Below are 24,379 nucleotides of genomic sequence, written 5' to 3' on the forward strand. Positions count from 1 at the left end.
TATATTAGATACTGTTTTAATTTCTTTTATTCATTTCAAATAAAAAAATGTGGATCTATTGTTAATAAATAGCTGATGGTGTACAATTCAGACAACAAGGTATTTGAGTATACAATACATAGCAGAATAATGAATGTGTGCTGTTATCCTGCTAGAGTTAACGAGCGGCTGCATCATGAATAGTTATTAGTTACCTATTCGCTTTTGTGTTAGTACCGTCCTGACGGGAAATGCGTTTATGTGTTGATCTGTATGGACGTTTCCTCTCTTGATTGGGGCCTTGCATCCTGAGTTCCTTCACCTAGTAGGGCTATGAAGCTCAAAAACAAATTTCACCTATTTATTGATGGTCACAGGTCATAGAGGAGACTGGAGTACTCAGGGACATGTCGGTGTTGCATGTCAAAATATCTTTCTATGCCTGGCGGATGTTGATTTTATTTATGATGTAGCTTTTACCTAATTGATTTCTTCACTCTAATATACGACCTAGTTAGCAGGGAATTTATGTACTGACTGCACGCCTAAATACATTCCGACAAGCTGGAAAAGTTTAGTGTAGTCCCTCCTTCATTTCAGGCTCATAGCTGCCATTTTCTCTCGTCTCATTTGCCTAACAAAAAATGCAAGCGTACTTTTCTTCCTAGGCGTCTCTGTTACAATTTGCTTTTGCCCTTAGGCGTTTAATGAAAGTCATGACCTAGAAGAGAACAAGTGGTCAGATGGTTAATTTATTGCTGTGTTATGATCACTTGCCTCTTTCACGACAAAAATCTTCTCTCATCTTTTTTCGTTCCTTTCTTTTGCAGCTGTTTTCTTGCCACTTGGATTTCATTGTTTCCAAGGCGCCTGCCTCAGTTCTCTCCGGTGCCTTTTCAAGGTAGCGTCTCTCTCCGCCACTAGGATTACCGAGCACACTGGTGACCTACCGATCACTCGATGCGGCGCCACAACACATTCACATTTTTTATCAATATTTGCAATTTTATCAATATTTGCAATAGACATCATAATGAGAGGAGCGCCTTTTTGCACCTTCACACACACTAAGATCACCGAGCATCACCAGAATGGCCTCTTGAGTCATGTCCGCGGCCACGCGACTCCCCGCACTGGTCAAGGTTTGCGTTGTGTACCATTTCACGTGTGGCTCGCTCGGTGCACTATTCAGACTTGCAGCGGAATTTTGTGCGCGTCATATCGAGCGAATATCAACACAGGAAATAAAAACTGCCAGAAATGAACACGACACTAGTCTATGTACAATGTAGTCACTATTCTCGTCACCGTCACTCACTGTCCTGAACCTTTTACACACACACACACACACACACACACACACACACACACACACACACACACGCACACACACACACGGCCTGGAGACACTACACCTGTAAGTGTCTCCTTAGAGATCAGTAAATAAAAGAATCATTGTTCGTGGTCACGTGGCCTTGCTGGGCGTCGCTTGGACTGGTCGCTATCAAATCAGCTCAGCTCCACTGGGATGTCTGCTCGGCCACGCTGGTCGCTGGTCGTCACGTAGGAGACTAGTGATGAGATGAAGCACCATGGGAGAGAGGAAACATAATATTTAGACCAGTTATCAATAAATGTGTTCTGTACTGTTTTTGTAATACATCTACCTGTGGTATACCTATTCCTAATATTGCAATTGATAAGCTTGTATCGCCAAGTGTGAGTAAGTGGCTGGAGGAATACTCACTTCGATCTCCTGAATGCGCGTGTGGGAAGGAAAGAGATAGACGTTAGTTAATAGCGTTGAAGGATGTCTAGCGTTATAAGTATACATTTTTTCTCAAAGCAAGGAGTGAAATACTCACCATCCTCCTCGCGGCAGGTGGGTCCCAGCCAACCCGGGGTACAAGAACAGTGGCCAGTGGCGGGATGGCAGCTGCCGCCATGGTAACATTCACACACTTGCTGACAACCGGGACCATATTTGCCCTCCACACATGCTGCAAGACACAGCAATAATGTTAGATTTATTGAGAGCACACGTTTTGATTGATGAAAACCCTGCAGCAACGGGACTATGTGGAGTCATGTACACATCACATTTTTCTTCTTGCTACATAGATTCCATTGGTTTTCAATAGCGAGACTTTTTCAGTGGAGAAAATTAAGACTTGATGGCAGGGACAGGAGGGGACAGGATAATGGAAGTGCTTCTGCTCATAATACTGTAGTGGAAAGCTTTGGAAAACTGAGCTGAAATACAAAGACAGCTCTCTCGACAGCCCATGTGATGCCTTCTTACATAAACATATCTTTAGTGAACAGGATTCTTTTTTCATGGTATCAGTACAGAAAAGGCTTTCCGCGACATTGTTATTACAATGGATTTACTTTATATATATATATATATATATATATATATATATATATATATATATATATATATATATATATATATATATATATATATATATATATATATATATATATCAAATACACAGAGTACGAATTTTTTTTTAAGGTATAATAAAGCTACATACTTAGATATGAGCTTCTCTTTAAAATCTTACGTTTCTTTTATTTGATTCTGTAAAATAAAAAAAAATATTGACGAAAATATAATTGTAAAAAGACACCACGAGCGGATTGATTGTAATTGTTGTTTTTATTTATTTTTTTTCATCCTACATAGAGATGTATAACTTCTGCGATACAAACGTGCATGAATGGAGGTGTGGAAGTGTATATTGTACTCGTACTTACGCATGGCACAATTTGGTCCCGTCCTGCCCGGCGGACACTGGCATACTCCGGTTTCCCGGTGGCACGGGTAGAGACCACAGTGGCATTTCTGGCGGCAGTGGGCGCCGAAAATACGTGAAGGAAAGCCAAGGTCGATCATTATATTCATAACATTGGCACAGTAATATTTGCACTCGGACACACACACACACACACACACACACACGCACACACACACACACACACACACACACACACACGCACACACACACACAGTTATTATTTTTTTCCTGTTGTGTAAAATATTTGATAATGAATTAACTGTTTTGTTGGTGATGGCACAACTGCAACAGTAACATAACTTGAATTACCTTGTGGACACATTTCTCCACAAGTGTCACCCATAAAAGCCGGGGGACAGCGGCACTGGCCAGTCTTAGGGTCACACGTGGCACCGTTGCGGCAGTCACACACACTAGTGCAATACGCCCCATAGAACCCTGCCGGACACTGCCACAAAGAAAACATGCGTGAGAAATGCCGCTATTGTTATTGTTGGCACAACTTTTCTTTGTTTTTATCAATGGTAATTTTATTTTGCAGGCATAGAAAAAGGCAAATTAGGTAAAAAAAAAAAAAAGTAACGTGCCCGTATTGTGAATTACTGAAACGCGTCAACTTTAGACGATAGATAAAAAAAAAATGATGATAGTCTAACCTAACTCGCAATAACGCCCGTATCTGCCGGGACCACACTCGCAGCAGCCAGAGAAGCGGTCGCAAGAAGCATTGTGGTGACAGGCACAGTCCATGCGGCAGTCAGGTCCATACATGCCTGGATCGGACGCCTGGTCGCAGAATGGTCCTGTCCATCCCAGCCCACACTGGCATTCTCCAGTAGCTGCGTGGTCATGACAAAAATATCCGCTTTGTAACTCATATCTGTTATGACTTCTGATCTTTCTAAAATTTCTGATTGGGGCAGAGCAAACTTGGTATTGTTCAATGCCTCAAAAACTCAATTCCTCCATCTATCAACTCGACACAACCTTCCAAACAACTATCCCCTCTTCTTCAATGACACTCAATTGTCCCCCTCTTCTACACTGAACATCCTCGGTCTGTCCTTTACTTCATAAAAAAAAAAAAAAATGAGATCTCAGAAAAAAATTTATATACGAGTATATATATATATATATATATATATATATATATATATATATATATATATATATATATATATATATATATATATATATATGCACTGTATTTGCATAATATATAAACAGAAATGTATAAATGCCGAATGTTTTACCGAAAAATCATACGGAACTAGAAAACACAACGATAGATGAGTAAATTAAGAGATATCTCGGTGCCGTATATACAGTAGACCTGAACAGGATGAGGCATCACCTGGATGGCAGACAGCGTCGTTTTTACAGCGACACTGAGAGCTGCAGCGGTGGCCCCTAGTACCGGGCTGGCAGGAGATCTCGCAAAGCATGCCACTGTACCCTGCTGGGCAGTTGCACGCCCCTGTCGCATCACACACCCCGCCATGCTCACATTCGCACGTCTGTCGATGAAAGAACCGACTGTAGGAGCATATGTATGTGATGACTTAGTATTATACTAAAACATTTTAACGGGGATGGAATGGTATACCTGATTACATCCTGGCCCGTAAGTGGCGGAGGGACAAGTGAGGGAGCAGGTGGCGCCGTAGTAGTTGTCGCGACACTCACACTGGCCAGTCACGCGGTCACACGTCCCACCATTTTTACACTGACATTTTTGTGCGAAAACAAATGAAGCATTCATATATTTATTCTTCATTTATTTGTTCATAGAATACTTGCCAATCATAATGAGAAATTTCGTGTAAAGACTGTTAGCGAACACATAATCCCGAAACGCTCACCTGCTTACAGTCGACGCCGTACCTGCCCCTCGGACATTCCCTGCGGCACTTCCTGCCCTTGAGTCCCGCGGGACAGAAACACTCCCCACTCATCGGGTCGCACAGGGATGATCCTGCACATTTGCACTGCTGGCGACATCCTTCGCCCCACCGCCCCTCGGCACAGTCTGTGCCAGAGTTCATGATGGTCATCAAATTATGGAATAGGTAATCAAATATTACATTCACTATCAACAGATAACTGAGGCGTTGGAGTGTGATTAACTTACACTGGTGGCACTGCTGTCCCTCGCGACCTGGCGGACACGAACACTCCCCGCTCACGTGGTCACACGGCTGAGACGGCCCACAGCGGCACTCCTTGCTGCAGCTTTCCCCATACTGACCCAGAGCGCAGACTGCAATGTCCCAAGGAACAATTAGAGGCGGACTATCAATATCATCCGTTTTTAGTCGACACCTTTGCAATGCGTTACGTTAAGGCCTTGATCAGTGGGTAAGTGTGGTGTAGAATGCGAGGAAACTGACAATGTAGACGTGCGGAACTGAAGTTCTATCATTGCTCGAGTAGATTCGTCAACGATACAAAACTCCAGCTGAACCACACTCGTCAGAGAAGCTGCTGAGAAGCGTGCTTGGCCACCACACTCGTTCACTAATCATGTGACAGTGCCTTTAGTCTGCTGAGTACTGTAGGTATGTATAACTACTTACTGAACTGACACCTGTCACCAATGAAGCCTGGAGGACACTGGCACTGGCCTGTGATCGCATGGCAACTTGCTTCTTGCTCACAGTCGCATACGCGTTCACATCCCGCTCCCCACTTCCCTGAAAGACGCCATTATGTTGGCTGTTTTTCAGAGGTCTGATGTGATCATATTGGAAATCATAAGAGTATTCATGTGTTTGTTATCATTTGTGAAATTCAAGTACCGCGTAGCAATTCTGAAGAATATGTACACTGAGACACCAAAGTAACCTTTAGGACAGGATTTCTGGCACTGTGGTCCCCGCCATCCTGGGGCACACTTGCACACCCCACTCTCAGGATCACATTCACCTCCGTGCCGACACTCGCACTTGAAGACACACCCTGCACCGTAACTATCCGGCCCGCATTCTGAAACATCAAGCCAGTGTCATTATATTTTCACATTATGCTTGTGTTCAGAAACATTCGATATTAAGATTATACTTGTGCTTATTAATGAAACACGGTTGGAAAGTCTTATCATTGATTTTAAGGGTCATGAAGAAAAAGGATGTACACACATTCAGACAATCAACTGACGAACAGTAGTAATTGTAAAGAAAATGTCTAGTATAAATGTAATGAACATCTCACATCACCGCTTGACTTACAAAGTTCACACCCAGGCAGTACCGGCATGGTGGAATGATACATTTTCACTAATCCGAGAAGTCCCGATAGACTTTTTTTTATTTCCTTTCGAAATGACTATAGGTCAAGAAGAAAGTAGAATTTGGAATTGAAAGGCCGAAGTATTGGAGTGCCAGTGAATACCATTGAAATACTTTTATAGTCTTTGAAATGAGAAGCAAATATTCGAGTATTCATAAAGGGATACATGAGGTACGTAACTCAAAATATTTTTATTTCTACTTTATACTGATCTCATCAAAAAAAAAAAAAAAAAAAAAAATAAATAAATAAAATAAGATAAATAAATATGTTCAAGAACTCCATAGTGCTTAAAAACGCAGTTTTCCTGATTATGCATTGTGGTCTTACCTCGCTGGCAGTGTGTGCCGGTGTACCCGGGGGGACACACACACGCCCCGGTGTCGTGCTGACAGTTGGTACCGTGCTGACACAAACAGGTATGTTGACATCCACTTCCAAAGGTTCCCGTAGGACACCTCTCTTGACACGTGGCACCGGTGTAGCCCGGGGTTCACACACACGCCCTTGACACGCGGTCACACGTTCCACCATTATGACACAAACACACGTGTTGACAGTCGCTTCCCCATCGGTCCTCCGGGCAAGCTGTAGGTACAGCGGGTCATTGGTGCGCCCTCATACCGTACGAATATTTCTACGTGATCTAGGAATGATTAACAAAATTTCGGCTTTCAAGATGTTTCCCATAAGTGTCCTTTGTGCGTGTCAACAGCAGCCGAGAAGAGGCATGAGGTCATTTCCATGAGTCATTAATGATGAGAATTAGGTCCTCCCAATCCCTATTTAATTAACAAAAGCAGGAACATACGAATCTCTTTAGCTTTCTTATTTTCTTAGACACCCTTTCTTTTTTTATATCTACATCCATCAGAGACATGAAACTAAGTACTCACTGTTGGAACAGTGATGGCCGCGTTTGCCAGGCGGACACGAGCACACTCCCGTGGCGGGGTCACAGGTCGCGCCAACATCACAGTCACACTGGTACCGACACTCTATGCTCCAAAACCTGTCTGAGCACGGCCTGGAACAGAATGTCCCGCGCCACCCTGCAAGAATAATCTGATTTATATAAATGTTGAATCATTACATTGATTGTGTGTGTGTGTGTGTTTTCCAGTGTACAGTAGTTAGCTTGCCTGGACGACACATGCAGGCGCCTGAAATGTGGTCACATTCGCCTCCATTGGCACAGCTACAGTTCATGGCACAACCTGCTCCATAGCGACCCTCCTCGCATTCTGAAAGTAATTCATGGTGTATGTAACAAGCGGTAATATTTAAACTTCCTACATCAGATATTAAGAAGGTCCGTAGGGTTTGCAATATTTGCAATGAAATGGCTTACTGTAGTTAGCTCTGCCGTACTTACTGAGTTTGCACTGAGACCCTCGCCACCCCGGCGCACATGTGCACTCCCCGGTCACCTTGTCACACCCACCACCGTCGTTGCAGTCACATACTTGTACACAGTCCTGACCGAATCGTCCCAGGGGACAGGGCTGACCGCAGCTAAGACCCGTGAATCCCGGTAGGCACTGGCACCTGTGGGGATGACCACAAGTCGAATAAACAGTTGTGCCTCCAAAAAATTACTTCAGGAACGTGGAGAAGGGAATGTTATGTAGATTGATTTTTTATTTCTTTATCATGTCTGGTGTTGAATTATATGAATGAAATACGATAAATCGAAACTTTTCTAAAATATGATGAAAATACCAGTATAAGCATGAATACACAAACTGGCATTAGGTATTAAGCTGGAAAATATTTCATTCGTTCTTGGTGATTGGCCGTCACTGAATTATCAACACTCAGGCTCCACGAAAGCAAGCACTCACTGGCCAGTCCTGTGGTCGCAGGAGGCACCATTGAGGCACCCACATATTCCACTACAGTTGACACCATACCTGCCGGCGGGGCACGTTGCCTCACACGTAGGGCCCTGTAGGATGGGAAGACCATCATGAAGAGCCCCCGCCCTCCCACACACACGCACACGCACGTACACGCTTTAAAAAAATCTAATCGGGTCCTAACTGCGCTCAACGAATGTGAAATATGGTTACAGTATTCAAAGAATAAGACAGTCACTAGTAAAATACTAGTCACTAGTGCACCCATTGGACAGTATAGAAGAAGGAAATACGGATGAAGTAATACTTTCTTTTTATTGTAAAATATGGCTGCTGAGAAGAGTAAAAAGTAGCAGTCACAAAAAAAAATTCTATTGATATATACACACTGTAGTACATAAATAGTTTTAGCGATATTTGGCAGCAAGAACGAAGTGCAGAGAAAGAGGCCTTACCACATATCCTGGCTGACAGTGGCATTCTCCAGTCACAGAGTTGCACGTAGCACCGTTTTGGCATTCGCACTTCCTCAAGCAGCTTTGTCCCCACTGTCCCTCAGAACACGCTAGGAGGGAGTAATATTTTAAATGTCAATGATGAGTTAATCCTTACAGTGTTAGTATTATGTTTCTCTCCACGTTGCAAAGCCATGCCGTATATGCCTGAGAGAAAAGCCTGCGAGCCGAATGCGCCTGTACAACGACCCACCTTGATTGCAGTTTGGTCCCTTGTTCCCCGCCGGACAGAGACACACGCTTGTGCTTGAGTCGCAGGGTCGCAGGCCGCACATACACGCCTTCATACACCCCGGTCCATAGTGACCAGCCGGACACGCTGTCAAGAGAGTGTTGTCATCATTTACTCGTGTTGTATGTACGTGTTAGGGATATTCTCATGAAAGTATGAAAATAACGTACGTGTGTTGCATTCGGTTCCCATGAATCCTGGGGGACAGTCTAGGCCACAGACGCCCGTAGCGGGATGACACGTGGCTCCATTGGCACACTGGCACTCATGCAGACACCCGGTGCCCCACTTTCCCTCTGGGCACTCTTTGGAGCAGTCAATGCCAACATATCCTGCTTTACACTCGCACACCCCACTCTGGGAAGTAAAGGTTACGATCATCATCATGGTTGTGTGCTCGAGTATAATATTGACTCCGGTCTGCGGAGCTAAAAGTTCATTATAAAAGATAATTTATACAAATTATATTTAACATTCTTTTTATTTCCTGTTCCTGTGCTTCCCGTTGAATAGATTATTTCAATACAATGCAGCAATGAAAAAAGTAAGGACGGAAACAAGGCACCTGCAGGGCAGCCGTCTTCACAAAATTCTCCGGACACACTTGGTGGACACGTGCGGTTGCCAGTCACGGTATCACATGTGCCGCCGTTCTCACAGCGACACACCTATCAGGAAAAAATAACCTTTATGATCATAAGGAAAAGCGTGTTGATAGAAAAATGGCCAATTGTAATTTTTATGTAACATTTACTGCAGTTTTACAAGTGTAGTGATGGATCCATCGGGCCATATTTAGTTATACTCGGCAAGCAGGACTCGCCTCGTTACAGCTGGGTCTGTAGAAACCCGAGGGACACTCAAGTTCGCAGATGGGTCCAGTCCTGCCCGGGGGACACACACACCCCAAGCAGTCGCATTCCCCGGGACAGTCGTTACACATAAGGGAACAGTTAGGTACAAAATGTCCAGGGACGCAACCTGTAGGACAGAATCTCATGCTGACACTGGGACACGTTTCAAACAATATATTGATGTTCACTCGTCTTCCATTCCTTCAATTTCATTCCGCCTGCCACTCTTCGTCAGTCATTATAAGTAAGCACGAATGTTTAAAAGTTTTGTGATGAATTAAAGTAATATTTGCACGGATCTTTAAAAACTGAGAAACATAAACAGATATCAGAGAATTACGTAAAACAGTGAAAATGCGAGTATGACACAAAGTGTTCGTTTTAGTTTTACTAATTCTGAAATTAATGAGATATTGTGATACTGACAAACATTAACATCACACACTCAAGCAGACACAGCAAATGTGTGCACTGTGCGCTTCTTGACTTATGCGTCTGGAGGGTAATGATCTTGCTGTACTCTGCGTAAGCAGGTGAGGAAGTTTTAAGGATACAGTATAATGAATTAGTTAGAACAGTCAGGAAGTTAACGAGGAAAGCTAAGGACAATTATGAATTAAAGGTAGCCAGCCAGGCGAAGACGGACCCCAAGGGATTTTATCAGGTATACAGGACGAAAAATAAGGATACTGTAGGTCCATTAAAGGCAGCAGATGGGGAGCTGGTTAGTTCTGGGGAGGAGATTAGTAAACTTCTGAATGATTATTTTTTAACTGTCTTCACTCAGGAAAACATGCAGGATATGCCAGATAGTGAACAGGTGTTTACAGCAGATGAGTATGAGAAGCTGACGGATATTTCCATAACTAGGGAGATAGTGGAGCAGGAGATAGATAGGCTAAAAAAGTTCAAGTCACCAGGACCTGATGAAATATATCCCAGAGTACTGAAGGAATGTAAAGAGATTATTAGTGAGCCGTTAGTTTCTGTTTTTAGGAAATCACTGGAGTCGGGTGAGGTACCAGTAATGTGGAGGCAGGCTAATGTAGTACCCATCTTTAAGAAAGGAAATAAAACTTTAGTGTCTAATTATAGACCTGTCAGCTTAACTTCAGTTGTAGGTAAAATGTTAGAGTCAATAATAGCCAGGAACATTAGGGAACATTTAGACAAACATAACTTGATAAATCAGTCACAGCATGGCTTCACGAAGGGGAAGTCTTGCCTGACAAACTTGTTAAGTTTTTACAGTAAGGTGTACGAGGCAGTAGATAATGGGGATAGTTATGATATCTTATATCTGGACTTTAGTAAAGCATTCAACAAGGTGCCCCATCAAAGGCTCCTGAGAAAGGTTAGGGCGCACGGGATAGATGGGAAGGTGTTAGGTTGGATAGGGTCATGGCTTGGTAACAGGCGACAGAGAGTGCTAATAAACGGCTCGAAATCCGAGTGGGGTCATGTCATTAGTGGGGTGCCACAGGGATCAGTATTAGAGCCATTATTATTTCTAATATATATCAATGACTTGGATAGTGGAATTAGTAGCGATGTTAGTAAATTTGCGGATGACACAAAGATAGGTAGATTAATTAGGTCAGAAGCGGATGCCATCGCCTTGCAGACAGACTTAGATAGAATGAATGAATGGACGGATAGATGGCAAATGCAATTTAATATCAATAAATGCAAAGTGCTTAGTGTAGGTAGAGGAAACCCACACAATAGGTACACATTAAACACCCAAAATCTGGTAGGTACAGGGTACGAGAAAGATTTAGGAGTTATACTTAGCTCTGAACTCCGTCTAGGGAAACAATGCATAGAAGCCAGAAACAAGGCAAATAGGGTACTAGGATTCATTTTTAGGAGTGTTAAAAGTAGAAGGCCGGAAGTAATATTAAAGTTATAATTGGCGCTGGTCAGACCTCATCTAGACTATGCTATGCAGTTCTGGTCCCCACATTACAGGAAAGATATAGGTCTATTAGAATCAGTACAGAGGAGAATGACTAAAAGGATACAGGGGATGAGGAGTATTCCTTACGAAGCGAGGTTGAAGCGGTTAAATTTACATTCTCTAGAGAGACGTAGGTTAAGAGGGGACCTGATAGAAGTCTTTAAGTGGTATAAGGGTTATAACAAGGGAGATGTAAGCAAAATTCTTAGGATCAGCAACCAGGGTAGAACAAAAAATAAAGGGTTCAAGCTTGAAAAATTTAGGTTTAGGAAGGAGATAGGAAAAAATTGGTTCTCAAATAGAGTGGTAGATGAGTGGAACGGACTCAATAATCATGTAGTTAGTGCTAGGACACTAGAGAGCTTTAAGAGAAGATTAGACAAGTTTATGGATGGGGATAACAGATGGAAATAGGTAGGTGTGTTTCGTACAGGGACTGCCACGTGTAAGCCTGGACGCTTCTTGCAGCTTCCCTTATTTCTTATGTTCTTATGTTCTTATGTAAGTTACGTCATTCCACGCGTCACGGTTTCTGGTCATCTCGCCGTCCAGCACCGTCGAGTAGTCCTCTGTGGCTGTCGAACCCATGTCCTGGTCGCCTCGGATGCTGTAGCCAGAGTAGTCCACGTCGTAGTTACCGCCCAAGACTGGAGAGGAGACTAGGCGTGAACGTCCTTACTCATGAACATAATTGTGTTCGTAAACCAACTTCCAAAGTTTCTAGAGTAACTGTGTAGTCTAAAGAATCAGGAGTCCAGAACTCACTATCACAGTGGACTTCGTCGACCAGAACGTAGCCTCTGCGGCAAGAACACGTGAAGGAGCCTTGCGTGTTCTGGCACTCGTGCTCACATCCACCGTTCTCCATTGAACATTCATTCACATCTGTAAGAAAGCACAAAAATAGATTCTATCTCTAAGAGGGAGTGAGGATCAAGAATGTCACCAGCTGTCGAAAGCACTTACCCAGGCAAGTGAAGGTGTCAGAGCTCAATGTGAAGCCTTGTGTGCAAGCGCAGGCGTAGCCTCCTTCGCTATTCACACACTCTTGTTGGCACCGATGGCTTCCAGCCTCACACTCGTCCGCATCCTGCCATTGGAAAAGCGGTCCTCTCAGAACAAGAAGTGGGTTAGAGGTCGGAAACGACATCCTTATGCTTTATTTAATCTTTATTCAACAAGATCAGATGGTCATGAAAAGCTAAATTTTCCGTCACCATACTCTCATTGCTCCTCGACTATCACATCTTTATTCTGTGTTTTTTTTGCGATGGAAAGAAAAGGTGCATAATTTTGGATATATTAGCCTCCCACAATCACCTGACAGGAGCGCCCATCAGGTTGTAGCTGGTATCCCGGGTGACAGGTGCAAGTGGCTCCGTCTGGCCCCTGCTGGCACATATGCTGGCAACCACCGTTGTTTTCAAGACAAGAGTTAATGACCTCCATGTCGATCACTGGAAAGGGAACAATTAGAAAATAGTGGTATTAACTGAAGACTTTTTTTTTTTTCCCAGAAGGTAAATTTGCCTGCCTTCCTGGTTACTTACTGTAACAGGACTTGTTGTCAGTGCCAAGCTGGTAACCAGAGTTGCAGATGCACTCGTAGGAGCCCCAGGTATTCCGACATTGCTGACTGCTGGTGCCTGGTATATTACACTCATCAAGGTCAACACACGAAACACGGTCGTTAGCCAAAGTAAACCCTCTTTGACATGTGCAGCGTGCACGGCCCTGCTCTTATAGGCAGATGTGTTGACAGCCACCGTTATCCACCACGCAGGGATCCGCCGCCTCGCATCGCCGTCCGTCTTGGCCAAGTATGTACCTGAAACATAAGGCTGTCGTCAGGAATTCTCCATCAACTTATCTCGTAATGCATAGTATTTAAGCTACCATAAGAGCAAGGATACATTTCTTTCCTATATAAAAAATGATACCACAGGAAAGGCCAGGTCTTCACGACAGCACCAGCAAACATTAATGGCCCTTCCAATATACCAGCAGGAGGTGGCATCCCATCACAATGGTAATAAATATTTTCGTTTAATTGGCCATAAATCAGTGTTACGTAAACTTGGTCATTATTTACCTTCTGTACCAATAAGCAGCCATTCAAATAATACGGTTACGAGCTGCATACCAAACCTTCAGCGTCACTTGGGTCATTTGTTCCCGTCGCGTTGAAATTCCTAGCGAACACTTGTTTGTTAGCATCATATTCAAATAATGAAACAAATCCTTTATCTTCTATAATTATTCGACGTTATTTGCTGAGGAACTAGCTCTCATTTCAAATCTTACCAAAAGCATGGACAACTTACAGATCAGGAGAGAGGTTTTTCAGTGTATCGTGTCCATGTCGTAGCGATAAGTCACACGGTGTTGTCAGCGTTTAAAAATGGTGGCTGAAATGCAAATACTCCAGTCCTTACTAATAGGATTTATAATAAATGTATATAATAATACAAGTTCTCCTTGATTCCTATGCTCTTGGGGATTATACCATATGATCACTGGTGGTGGGAATCAGGTGTTTGTAGGAGGGAACAGGCATTATTTTATACAGTATAATGTGTGTTACAATGTAGCTGATCATCAACACGGCTAATATCATGAAAAAAAAAAAATAATAATAATATACGACTGTGAAATGAAAACTTATCAGAAAAGAACCAACTATTTGAAAAGTTTGCGAGCTACGAGTACCGCTTTATTGGTGTTGGAATTGAAGATGGACAGGAAAAGAAGCATTTGCACAAGAAAAGGTTAGGAATGGCTACAAATACCAGCTATTTATTCTAGTCACGCCTTAACATGACACTGAGAACCTTCACTACTTTCAAAATGCTTTGGTTGAAGTTACAGAAGTTTTTATTTATTTATTTATTTATTTATTTATTATTATTATTATTTTTCTATGGTTGTGGTGACAGATTAAGACTTTTGCGAAACCAGCTAGTCATTTCTATAGTCTTTGAAAATGGTCATGGTGAGAGTAATAAAGCGTTTCTGAATACGGGTCTGAGCACGCTGACCTTCCCATAAAGATCACCTATCACTAGTACTGAACGGCTCCCTGCACAACTCACCCGGGCCGGCAGGAGCACTTTGGCCTGCCCGCGGTGTCGTCGCAGTAGTGGTCACAGCCGCCATTCCTCACGCCACACGAAGCCTCACCTGCAAGACGACACGCCATGTTAGGCCTGCGTCTCGTGGCACAAGAGGGCGAAGCTGCGAGGGCGAGACGAACACACTCACTGCTCGGCGCTTGTGTGTGGATCTTAGAATGTAAGTCAGAAAAATCGTGGGCATTTTTGCCCATAGATTACATCTGATTACCTTTGACTTGACTTTTCCTGTACTTCATTATTTCTTGGTTTATTTCTTGTCATACTTTTTTTTTAAGATTTTTATGCCTATATTAATTAAGCTATCCTTTACCCTTTCCTTCTCTTTCTCTCCTCTCCTCTCCTCTCCTCTCCTCTCGTCTCCTCTCCTCTCTCTCTCTCTCGTCTCTTTCTTCTATTCTCTTCTTCACTACTTTAATATATTAAATTTTGTCTTCCCTTCTTTCTCCACGTTGTGTTTTCCCTCTACTCTTCCCTTCTTTTGTTCTAGTTTCTGCAATCTACTCTTCGTTCCTTCCTCACGTTCCCCTTTCTCACTGCCATCTTCCTCCTCTATTTCCTGCCTCTCGTCACACCATCTCAGTTTTTCTCCTCTCATCCTCCTCTTGTCCCTCCCACTTATTTTGCCTTCTCCGTCCTGTCTTCCCGTCCTCCCTGGCCTTACCAACACAGGTGCGTCCGTCGGGCATCAGGCGGCTCCCGGGACCACAGAGAGAGCGGTAGGAGCCCACAGTGTTGGCACATTCGTGAGAGCATCCGCCGTTGTGAAACTCACACTCATTCACATCTATAATAAACAATGAATATTAAGAATAAAGATAAAAGATAAAGCATAAAGAGGAAAATAAAGAATAAAGTTAGAGGAAAATAGATTAAAATGATAAACAGAAGACTGAATTCACTCACTTGCTCACTTGCTCACTCTTTCGCTCACCGGGTCCATGTATTCACTGAATGACTCATTCGTGTTTTCTTCCGTTCATTCATTCACAACTTCAGGCTTTCACTTTGGTGTTTTCCCATGCAACACACACACACACACTCAGGTTCACCAACACTTCAGTATTCGTATGGAAAGAGATACATTAAGGGGGAAATGAAGCGTGGTCAACTAAAAGGAGGAGGAAATGAAAGAATAAAAAAAGTTAAAGAAGAAGTAAGGAAAAAATAAAAACTGAAGAAAGAGATGAAAGACGGAGGAGAAGACTAGAATGAAGTTAATCAGCTATAGTAGAGGAGAAGAAAAGGAAAATATAGAAATGAGGCCAATAGTATCAGAATAAGAGATAAATGTCATTACTGTCGCTCAACCCATTCCCTGAAGAACCTTACCGTGTTTAAAAGTACCACCTATTCATAAACTCGTAGGGGTGATGAGTTTGCGAGTGAGAGAGGGAAGCATTTACTTGATTATCTCAATGAAGAAAGTAGTGGAGAGCAATAGAATGGGGAAAGCCCCACCTTGACACGTGCGGCCGTCACGCCTCAGTCTGTACCCCGGGCTGCAGCAACACATGAAGGAGCCCACGGTGTTCTTGCAGGAGTGTTCGCATCCGCCATTGTTCACCTGACACTCGTCGCGGTCTGTGAGGGCGAGGGAAGGTAATGGGTCGTTAAATAGTTTAAGGACACTTCGAGCATTGCCAATAGTCTGCGTTGAACTAACAAATTATGTTTTTTTTAAAGATTATCATGCATAAAGAAAGAAACTAAAATTGGTTATAATGCACCTCTGAAAGAAGTAATATGCCTATTACTTTTGTTATCTGAACTTACAGTATACAAACAGCCAGGAGACAAGTGTTAAGAGACGCTTTCAGAAAATAACCTACGCTCTTTCACTTGATAAATTTATAGAAAATGGAAACTTTCGAAACTGAAACAGCGAAGTCTGAGACAGATTGAATAGTCAGGAAGGTTGTCATGCTTAATTTAATATGCAAATTCTGGTGTGTGTGTGTGTGTGTGTGTGTGTGTGTGTGTGTGTGTGTGTGTGTGTGTGTGTGTGTGTGTGTGTGTGTGTGTGTGTGTGTTGATGGAGTCATAAGTTTAATACGTCGAGAAGACTTAAGTATATTCTTCATTCCCCCCCCCATACTAGTCGCCACGCCTGCTGCCCCGCCTGCCATTCTCCGGGTGGCTTGCCCTGACTTCGCATGTCAATATACCTGGACGCACAGGTATACACGCAACAGTTGCACACCACATTCCGCTCCATTATCCCGCTGATGCTTGACCCTTTCACTGCTATGGGCACCTTTTGTCAAAATTCAGATTACTGTAAAACCAATGTTTGCTTTGACATGCAGAATGAAAAAAGTGAGTCAGTTCAATTCTGTCTTTTCTAGGCCGTTAATATTTCTAAGAGTCTTGAGCAAAAATAAGAAAAAAACAAATTACATTGTGATTATAGTTTTGTAGCCCTTAGCCAGTGCACCTGTTACATAAAAAGACGCTGCTGAAGAGAACATTGTGGTGAAAAAATATTATTGGTTAGCTAGTTCTTGCTTTAATGAGATAGCGAAACAAGGAAAGGCGGGAGTGGAACAGAGCACGGAGTTAGTCAGTTATTGAGGTACAAAGGAGGAAGATTATGTAACCCGCGTTAAGCTGACCACAGACATGAAACGGAACTCCACGTCTGCCTTGCAATCCGCGAGGGGTGATGGCAACTGTGCTGGTATTGTGGCCGTCCTTCGCCTTTCACCTCTTAAAGGAAGGATGTGGGTCCTAACTCCTCTTTTCTGTGCATCTCAGTTTTGTTTACCTTATTTAATCATGGGATTATATTTTATGCATCTCAGGGTTGCTCTTCTTATTTCATTACAAAAAATTACGGAAAGTTTTATAACAACATAAATCCTTCAAGTCTTTAATAAGCTGTTTAATTTCACTGGTTCCACAACACTATTCGGTATTACACTTAAAAACTAACCGCAGTACGTCAACGGAAAAAAGAGATGGTGTTTGCTGCAGCCACCGTTGTTTTTAGGGGAGAGGTTATAAATAAATATTGATATGGTAATGTGTACGTTTAGTATACATTGTACTGCGTGTAGATCATGTACACCTTAACCACATAAAAACACAGTACAACAACGCATCTGCAGTCTACAAACTCTACATGAACATAAAACTTCACGCGTCACAGAATCCCACGTCTAGATTACATATCAATACCCTAAACCCTTCTTCGATAAGAGCACCAACACAGTCCTCGCTCGTGTATCGCTTATCGGCGCGGCATCGAGGACGCTTTGGCCCAAGTCACCGTGGAGGAGGCGGTGGTTTCAGGAGGAGCTGCGGGGGGATACCTTTCATCCGGGCCGGGGGTCTGGAGGGTTGTGATGAGTTAATCTGTGTAGCCATCGCGGGGTGGTGGGTGAGGAAAGTTAATGGGGGAAGGGATAGTGAGAAAGGAAGGAAAGGGGGTTTGAGAGAGAGAGAGAGAGAGAGAGAGAGAGAGAGAGAGAGAGAGAGAGAGAGAGAGAGAGAGAGAGAGAGAGAGAGAGATGAGAGAGAGAGAGCAAGGATAAATGCGGCTAAATTAATTCATAACTCTCTCTCTCTCTCTCTCTCTCTCTCTCTCTCTCTCTCTCTCTCTCTCTCTCTCTCTCTCTCTCTCTCTCTCTCTCTCTCTCTCTCTCTGTCTCAACACACACACACAAACACAGTTCCTTAAGATGGTGTCCTAGCCTCCACATTTTAGGTCATGTCCATTAGCCTCCTCGCAGGTAAACAAGCAGTAAATCTAAGGTGTCTGCTTGGCGTGATGTATGGCGCTTCCTTCCCAACGCTTTGTACATCACACATTTGCCCGCTGGCCCTTAAGGATCTGGGAGGGGCTGAGCAGGATGTAGAGGGCGAGGAAGCAAGGAGCGAGGAAGGGAGGGAGAGTAGAGGTGAAAGGCGTGTAAGAAGGGACAAGAGAACAAACTGCCAGAAAGGGCGGACTGGAAAAGGTGGTGCAGTGTGTAATCAGAGGCCTTGAGAGATGATTGTAAGGTTGTAAGGAGGGACTCTCAAGAAGAAAGGAACTGTTGGGAAAAGATAAAACTGGAGGAAAGGATTGGAGGTGTGACTAAAGGGTGGTGGAAGCACTGAGAGGCGAATGACAAAGCAGAATCACAGGAGCAAGAAGTAGTGATATTTATTTTTACTGGAGGGAAAATCTAAGTTGAGGGAAGGATGGGAAGTGTGACGAAAGTGTAGCAGAAACACTGATAGGCGAATATCAAACCAGAATCACCAGTGGAAGAAGTACGTAGTGGTGTATATTTTACTAACGGAGGCTACAAATATCAGGTCTCCTCTTACATTTATCGCTCAGTGTTTGGCATTCATATATTCACACTGGGTAACAAGTATTTATGACTTCTCGCAAAAATAATACCGAGAATGAGAACTTTGTACGTATAGCGAACGCGAAGAGTAATCAAACCTGAATCTAAAAGCGCAACATTTTCTTCTTTGGTTGTTGTTGTTGTTGTTGTTGTTGTGTGTGTGTGTGTGTGTGTGTGTGTGTAACGAACAACGATGGCTGAGGAGGGTGAAGGTGAGGGAGGGAGAGTGAAGCTGTAAGGGAAAGTGAGGATGTAAGCGAGTTAGTGACAATGTGAGGGAGGTAAGGTGAGATTGTGCGGATATAAGTAATGATGTAGGGGAGGGAGGATGTGTGTATAAGCAATGGAGGGTGAAGGTAAGGGAGGTAGAGTGAGGATGTTGGGGAGAGTGAGGAGGTGAGTAAGGGAGGGTGAGGTTATGAGGAACGAAGGGTGAGGCTGTGAGGGAGGGATGGTTAGACTGTAAGGGAGGAAGGGTAAGGTGAGCAAGGGAGGGTGAAGCTGCGAGCGAGACAGAGCGTGGCTGTGGCTGTGATTGGTGTTCTTAGCAAATACTCGTACCTGCGTCTGTCAAGTTAACGTCTCGAGATTTCTTTTTCATTATCAAGACAAGAAAACAATTAATAAATGTTTGGCTAAGAGAGAAAAGAATATATGAAATCCAAGTATTTGACAGAGAGAGAGAGAGAGAGAGAGAGAGAGAGAGAGAGAGAGAGAGAGAGAGAGAGAGAGAGAGAGAGAGAGAGAGAGAGAGAGAGAGAGAGAGAGAGAGAGAGAGAGAGCACCAGAAAGACAACAGAACAAGCAAAAAAGAGAGTCACAACCCACAACAATAACAGGAGGAAGCAGTAAGACCAACAGTAACATTTAATCAAGACACTCAAAATATGAGACCCCGCCAGGCTGCACACGACCTCCGCGCCCCTTACCCTAGGAGCAATTTCCCTTTGCTACACGCGGCGAAGCAAAGCATAGTAAATAGAGGCTTCACATCACGCCTCGTTTGGCTGCCCCATTCGTGGCCTGCCCCCCTCCCCACTCGCCAAACCTGGAGACTCCCCATAGTCTTGGTGTCGATCTCCCCGCGCGGTACATCATCTGACCCCATCGCCTCTAATTAGCGGAATGACAGTGTGAAGAAAGGGAAGGCTGGCGGGGAAGTGAAGGTGAGGATGCGGCGCGGGAAGGGTTGGAAGTACAAGGAGGTATAGGGAAGAGCATACGCAAGTGTTGTGAAGAGGATAAGGAAGGAGCGAAGAGTTTCATTTGTTGAGACGTGGATCTTAAGTTTGTGGTATGGAGATGAGTGAAATACGAAGATAGGAAAAAGACTACAAAGATGAACTAGAGAGTGAGGGAAGGAATTTGAGAGATACAAGAGAAAAAAAATTAAAACAAAAGAATGCAAAGATGAAATAGAGAATAAGGGAAGGAATTTCATAGATACAAGAGAAAAATTGAAAAGGGTTAAGTGTAGTGACTGAGGAGTACCGCCATGTAGAAAGATTATTACAGGGAATTACTAACAATTTCTAACAGCAACAGGCCTTTAGATGCGGATTAGGCCGTTACATTTTACCATACTAAATCACACAAACTATAATGCTAGATGAGAAAATAACTTTAATACAAAATAAAATAAAAAGAAGTTGGCATCTATAACCACTTGGAGAGTATAAATGCTTGTTATGGTAAGCGTATAAACAAATGAATATTAAAAGAAAGGTAATGAATTATATAGATAAAAGACTATATGATAGAATTTAAGAGTTAAAGAAGGAATTAATGTCAAGGGAAAGGAGTTTGATATGTGAAAGAAAGCGTAAAATGAGAGAAACGGGAAGACATTATATAGATACGAGAGAAGAGTGAAGGAATGCTGTGGGAGAGAAGAGATAGAGAGAGAGACGAGAGAGAGAGAGAGAGAGAGAGAGAGAGAGAGAGAGAGAGAGAGAGAGAGAGAGAGAGAGAGAGAGAGAGAGAGAGAGAGAGAGAGAGAGAGAGAGAGAGAGAGAGAGAGAGATGAGAGATGGAAGCAGACTGTATGGAAGGATTAAAAAGTTCAGAGGGAGGAAGAAGAAAATATATATGTGAATAAACATGAATATAATGTAAAAAAAAAATAAAAAAAAGGAAAGACATTACAGAGGAAGGAAAGGGAGAGGAACGAAAAAAAAGAGAAAGGGAAGATACTCGTATATGTGAGAGGAAAAGAGGTATGTGATGTATGAATGTACGGGGAAATGGAGGAAAGGAAAGGTAGGAAAGAAACTTAGAAAAAAAATATATAAATACACTAAAGGACTGGAAGGATAGAACGGATAAATAGGAATGAAAGAAAAACAAAACACAATAGTCATGGAAGAACGAAAAAAAAAAACGAATATAAGAAAATAAATAAAACACAAAATAAAAGATAAAAACGCAGTGAAATATCAAATAAAAGAGAAATATACAAATGAAAAAAAACAAGAGTGAGGAAGAGAGGAAAACGATGAGTAACAGAGAGGGAAAGGATGAAAGCGAGAGATAAAAATAGATGAGTGAGAAGTTGGGAGCAGCTTTGGTACAGTGAGGATTAGAGGCAGGAGGGAGTCAGGGAGGCAGGGAGGGATACAATGGACAGTGCAGCATCCACAATAGGCATCAGTGAAGTGCTTATAAGGCTCTACAGCACCCGGTAGCACTCCCACCCTCCTCATCTTCCCACCCTCCTCCCTTATTCTCCCTCCTCTTCACCCACACGCCTCCCAATGCCTCCCCCACCTCCACAGCATCCGCACCCCCCTTCATGAGCCACCACGGGTTCCCACCTTACACCTTGCATCTTCTCTGGCCTTGGTACCTCTTGAGTGAATGACACATCTGTAGCCTAGCGTCTCTCTCTCTCTCTCTCTCTCTCTCTCTCTCTCTCTCTCTCTCTCTCTCTCTCTCTCTCTCTCTCTCTCGCTACTTATCTGATTCCTGACACCTCTCTTCCACCTTTTCTCTAACTAATGGATGGCTTCTTTCACCCTTGGACCGTTTCCCACTAACTGCTAATTTATCTCCCTCACCTTTGTCTCACCTTCCTATAGCCTTCGATTCATCTTTTTTTCTCTTTCTTCTATTCTCCACTACCTCTTCCTGTTCCTGACTCTCTCTCTCTCTCTCTCTTTCTCTCTCTCTCTCTCTCTCTCTCTCTCTGAATAATGACGCTCGCTTTCATATTATTATTATTATTATTATTATTTATCATTATTATTATTATCATTATTATTATTATCATGATCCTGTTTCCTAATCTCACTTTGTTTTTGTGAAATCACTCACTTTAGCTTCAGTATCGCTCCAACTCTCCCTCTCCCTCTTTCACTCACTCAGCCTCACTCATCTCTCCACTCAGCATGGTTCCACTTAACATCCCTTCCCTTCCGGCGCCCCTCCCTCCCTTCCTTTCTTGCACCTTCCCAACCTCCTCTCACAGAATTTCAGCCCCACTCGTGTCTTCTTCCAACCACTGCTACTTGTCTCATAATTGTTCCTTCCTCCACCGCCTGACTTTTCTAAACATCAAGGTGTTTTCTCTCCTGCTTCACACCTGCCTCGCTCTCCTCGCCGCGCCCTAACCCTTCCTTGTTCCTCCACAGAGTCATTCCTCTATCGTCCTTTCTATGCTTTTGTTCCTTATAACCATGTGTCGCTGCGTCTTTCCGTATCTCGATCAGTCCTTTTCTCTCTTACTCGCAGGAATAACAATATTTTATTCTTATTGTTAGTTTTTTACGAAAATACTATGCCAAGTACAGCTTTTTTTTTTCTTATACAGTGAGAGTTTGATGAAAGAAAGTGATAAATAGTAAATAAGAAACATCAGGATGAGAGTGACGTGTAAAGTCAAAATATATATAGCCCACACATAATTTATTATGTGAGAAAAACGCTCCAAATTCAATCGCCACACGAATCACCGTCCTCTCTCCCTCCCTGTGTCTCTTTGATAATGGACTCACTCACATCTCTTAAGATACATATGTTCTATACATCTTTCATCGATGACAGCCTCTTCATTGAGCTGAATATGAATTGAGGCAACAAACTTATAAAACTTTTAAGGAAGGGTTCTGGGAGGAGAACTGATAAAGACTGGATGAAGTGATCATTTTGTAACTAGTAAAATATTGTTTCAGACAAGAATTACATACAAATCAAATTATGTGTTAGGATGTTGTGTACACCCTGGACACAAACCCTGAATACACCACCACCACCACCACCACCACCAACAACAACAACAACGACAACAGTGATGACGACGACGATGGTTACAACAATAACAGCACATACTACTACTACTACTGCTACTACCACCACCACTACTACTACTACTACTACTACTACTACTACTGCAACTCTAATACTCCTACTTCTACTGTGACACATCCATAAAAAGCAATCCCATTCATCACAGCCCCTCTTTTGTCTATCAGTCCTTTTACTCAACATGAACACACACACACACACACACACACACACACACACACACACACACACACACACGACCGTCATGTCCTGTGTCCAGCCGGCGCCACAAGGACTCGGGGCGATTCGTCACGGAATTGACAAGTAGAAGAGATTATGCCAGTCGCGTCCTGCGGGGTGGAGGGGAAGGGGTGGTGGTGGGGGCTGGGAATGGGAGGAGGAGGGGTGGTGGAAGGGGCGGAGCGTGGGAGCAAGGATGTGGTTCTCTTGATTGTGATTGCTGGTAACAGGAGGTGGAGAGGGGGTGGTGATGGTGAGAGAGAGAGAGAGGGGGGGGTGATCATGTAAACGCAGGTGTGACTAAATAATTAATAACTTTATAATTACAGTCGCAGCATAAGAATGTTCACCAACACCCCCCAAGTTTCTTTCATCTTCACCATCATACATCTCTTGTTTTAGATTAGATTACTGTAGCTTATCACAAACAGTCTCGTAAGGGCCATCAGGTATGCTGCTGTTCGTTCTTCCATTGAGCTCATGTATTTATCTTTGAGTTGAAAAGTGTATTCAAACCTCTCTAATTTTTTCTTCCATTTCTTTCTTTTTTGCTTTTTTTTTTCCACTACTAAATCTCATCATCTGTTTCTTCAGTTTCCCAGCGTCTTATTCTTTCTTTCCACTTAGTATACATAAAAGCCTTCAACAGCAGCTGGTCCTAGTAAGCCGGAAGTGTCCCTAAGCTAATATAGAAAAGACCTGAGACAAATGTAAACCATTCTCACGTGCAACATTAACTATAAAATGTACTTCGTTTATTATAGAACATTGAACATACGAGCAGGTCTGTGTTTGGGAGTTTGGCACGAGTTCTCAGTGCGGGGAACCCTTCACACCTGGCGAATTCTAGGTGGCACCTTCACATACATTAGCTCCTCGCCTGGCTGTTCCCA

The 24,379-nt window shown here is 43.1% G+C and overlaps 3 protein-coding genes across 14 annotated transcripts in view; all 3 read right to left on the bottom strand.

Moving 5' to 3' along the window:
* Window positions 1-326: 326 nt before the first annotated feature.
* Window positions 327-9,654, bottom strand: LOC135102175 (multiple epidermal growth factor-like domains protein 6). 2 transcript variants are annotated; one of them, XM_064006972.1, is made up of 19 exons: window positions 9,243-9,654; window positions 8,848-9,034; window positions 8,639-8,764; window positions 8,386-8,495; window positions 7,916-8,019; window positions 7,447-7,619; window positions 7,214-7,315; window positions 6,968-7,123; window positions 5,628-5,768; window positions 5,360-5,476; window positions 4,915-5,043; window positions 4,646-4,812; window positions 4,390-4,509; window positions 4,138-4,300; window positions 3,440-3,622; window positions 3,093-3,231; window positions 2,743-2,830; window positions 1,845-1,979; window positions 327-1,550 (listed from the first exon to the last, which is right to left on the bottom strand). In XM_064006972.1, the coding sequence occupies exons 2-16, from the start codon at window positions 8,867-8,869 to the stop codon at window positions 3,197-3,199; spliced, it is 1,848 nt and encodes a 615-aa protein (XP_063863042.1). In that variant the 5' UTR covers window positions 8,870-9,034; window positions 9,243-9,654; the 3' UTR covers window positions 327-1,550; window positions 1,845-1,979; window positions 2,743-2,830; window positions 3,093-3,196. The 2 variants fall into 2 exon arrangements, with proteins under 2 accessions (XP_063863042.1, XP_063863043.1); XM_064006973.1 differs by having other exon boundaries at window positions 1,727-1,979.
* A 10-nt stretch (window positions 9,655-9,664) lies between these two features.
* Window positions 9,665-13,220, bottom strand: LOC135102178 (signal peptide, CUB and EGF-like domain-containing protein 1). The gene is made up of 5 exons (XM_064006985.1): window positions 13,042-13,220; window positions 12,812-12,948; window positions 12,458-12,581; window positions 12,257-12,376; window positions 9,665-12,138 (listed from the first exon to the last, which is right to left on the bottom strand). Coding segments are annotated over exons 1-5 (540 nt in total). The 5' UTR covers window positions 13,043-13,220; the 3' UTR covers window positions 9,665-11,980.
* Window positions 13,178-24,379, bottom strand: part of LOC135102177 (multiple epidermal growth factor-like domains protein 6) — a 193,586-nt gene continuing 182,384 nt past the window's right edge. For 10 of the 11 annotated variants that reach the window (XM_064006984.1, XM_064006981.1, XM_064006980.1 and 7 more), the window contains 4 exons: window positions 16,084-16,206; window positions 15,287-15,409; window positions 14,584-14,725; window positions 13,178-13,319 (listed from right to left, as the gene is read on the bottom strand). In XM_064006984.1, coding sequence (XP_063863054.1) covers window positions 13,232-13,319; window positions 14,584-14,725; window positions 15,287-15,409; window positions 16,084-16,206 — 476 coding nt within the window. In that variant the 3' untranslated portion in view covers window positions 13,178-13,231. The remainder of the gene's footprint in view (window positions 13,320-14,583; window positions 14,726-15,286; window positions 15,410-16,083; window positions 16,207-24,379) is intronic. The other variant, XM_064006976.1, reaches the window with a different exon arrangement.

This window comes from Scylla paramamosain, chromosome 7, assembly GCF_035594125.1.
Source record: "Scylla paramamosain isolate STU-SP2022 chromosome 7, ASM3559412v1, whole genome shotgun sequence".
NCBI classification, from domain to species: Eukaryota; Metazoa; Arthropoda; class Malacostraca; order Decapoda; family Portunidae; genus Scylla; species Scylla paramamosain.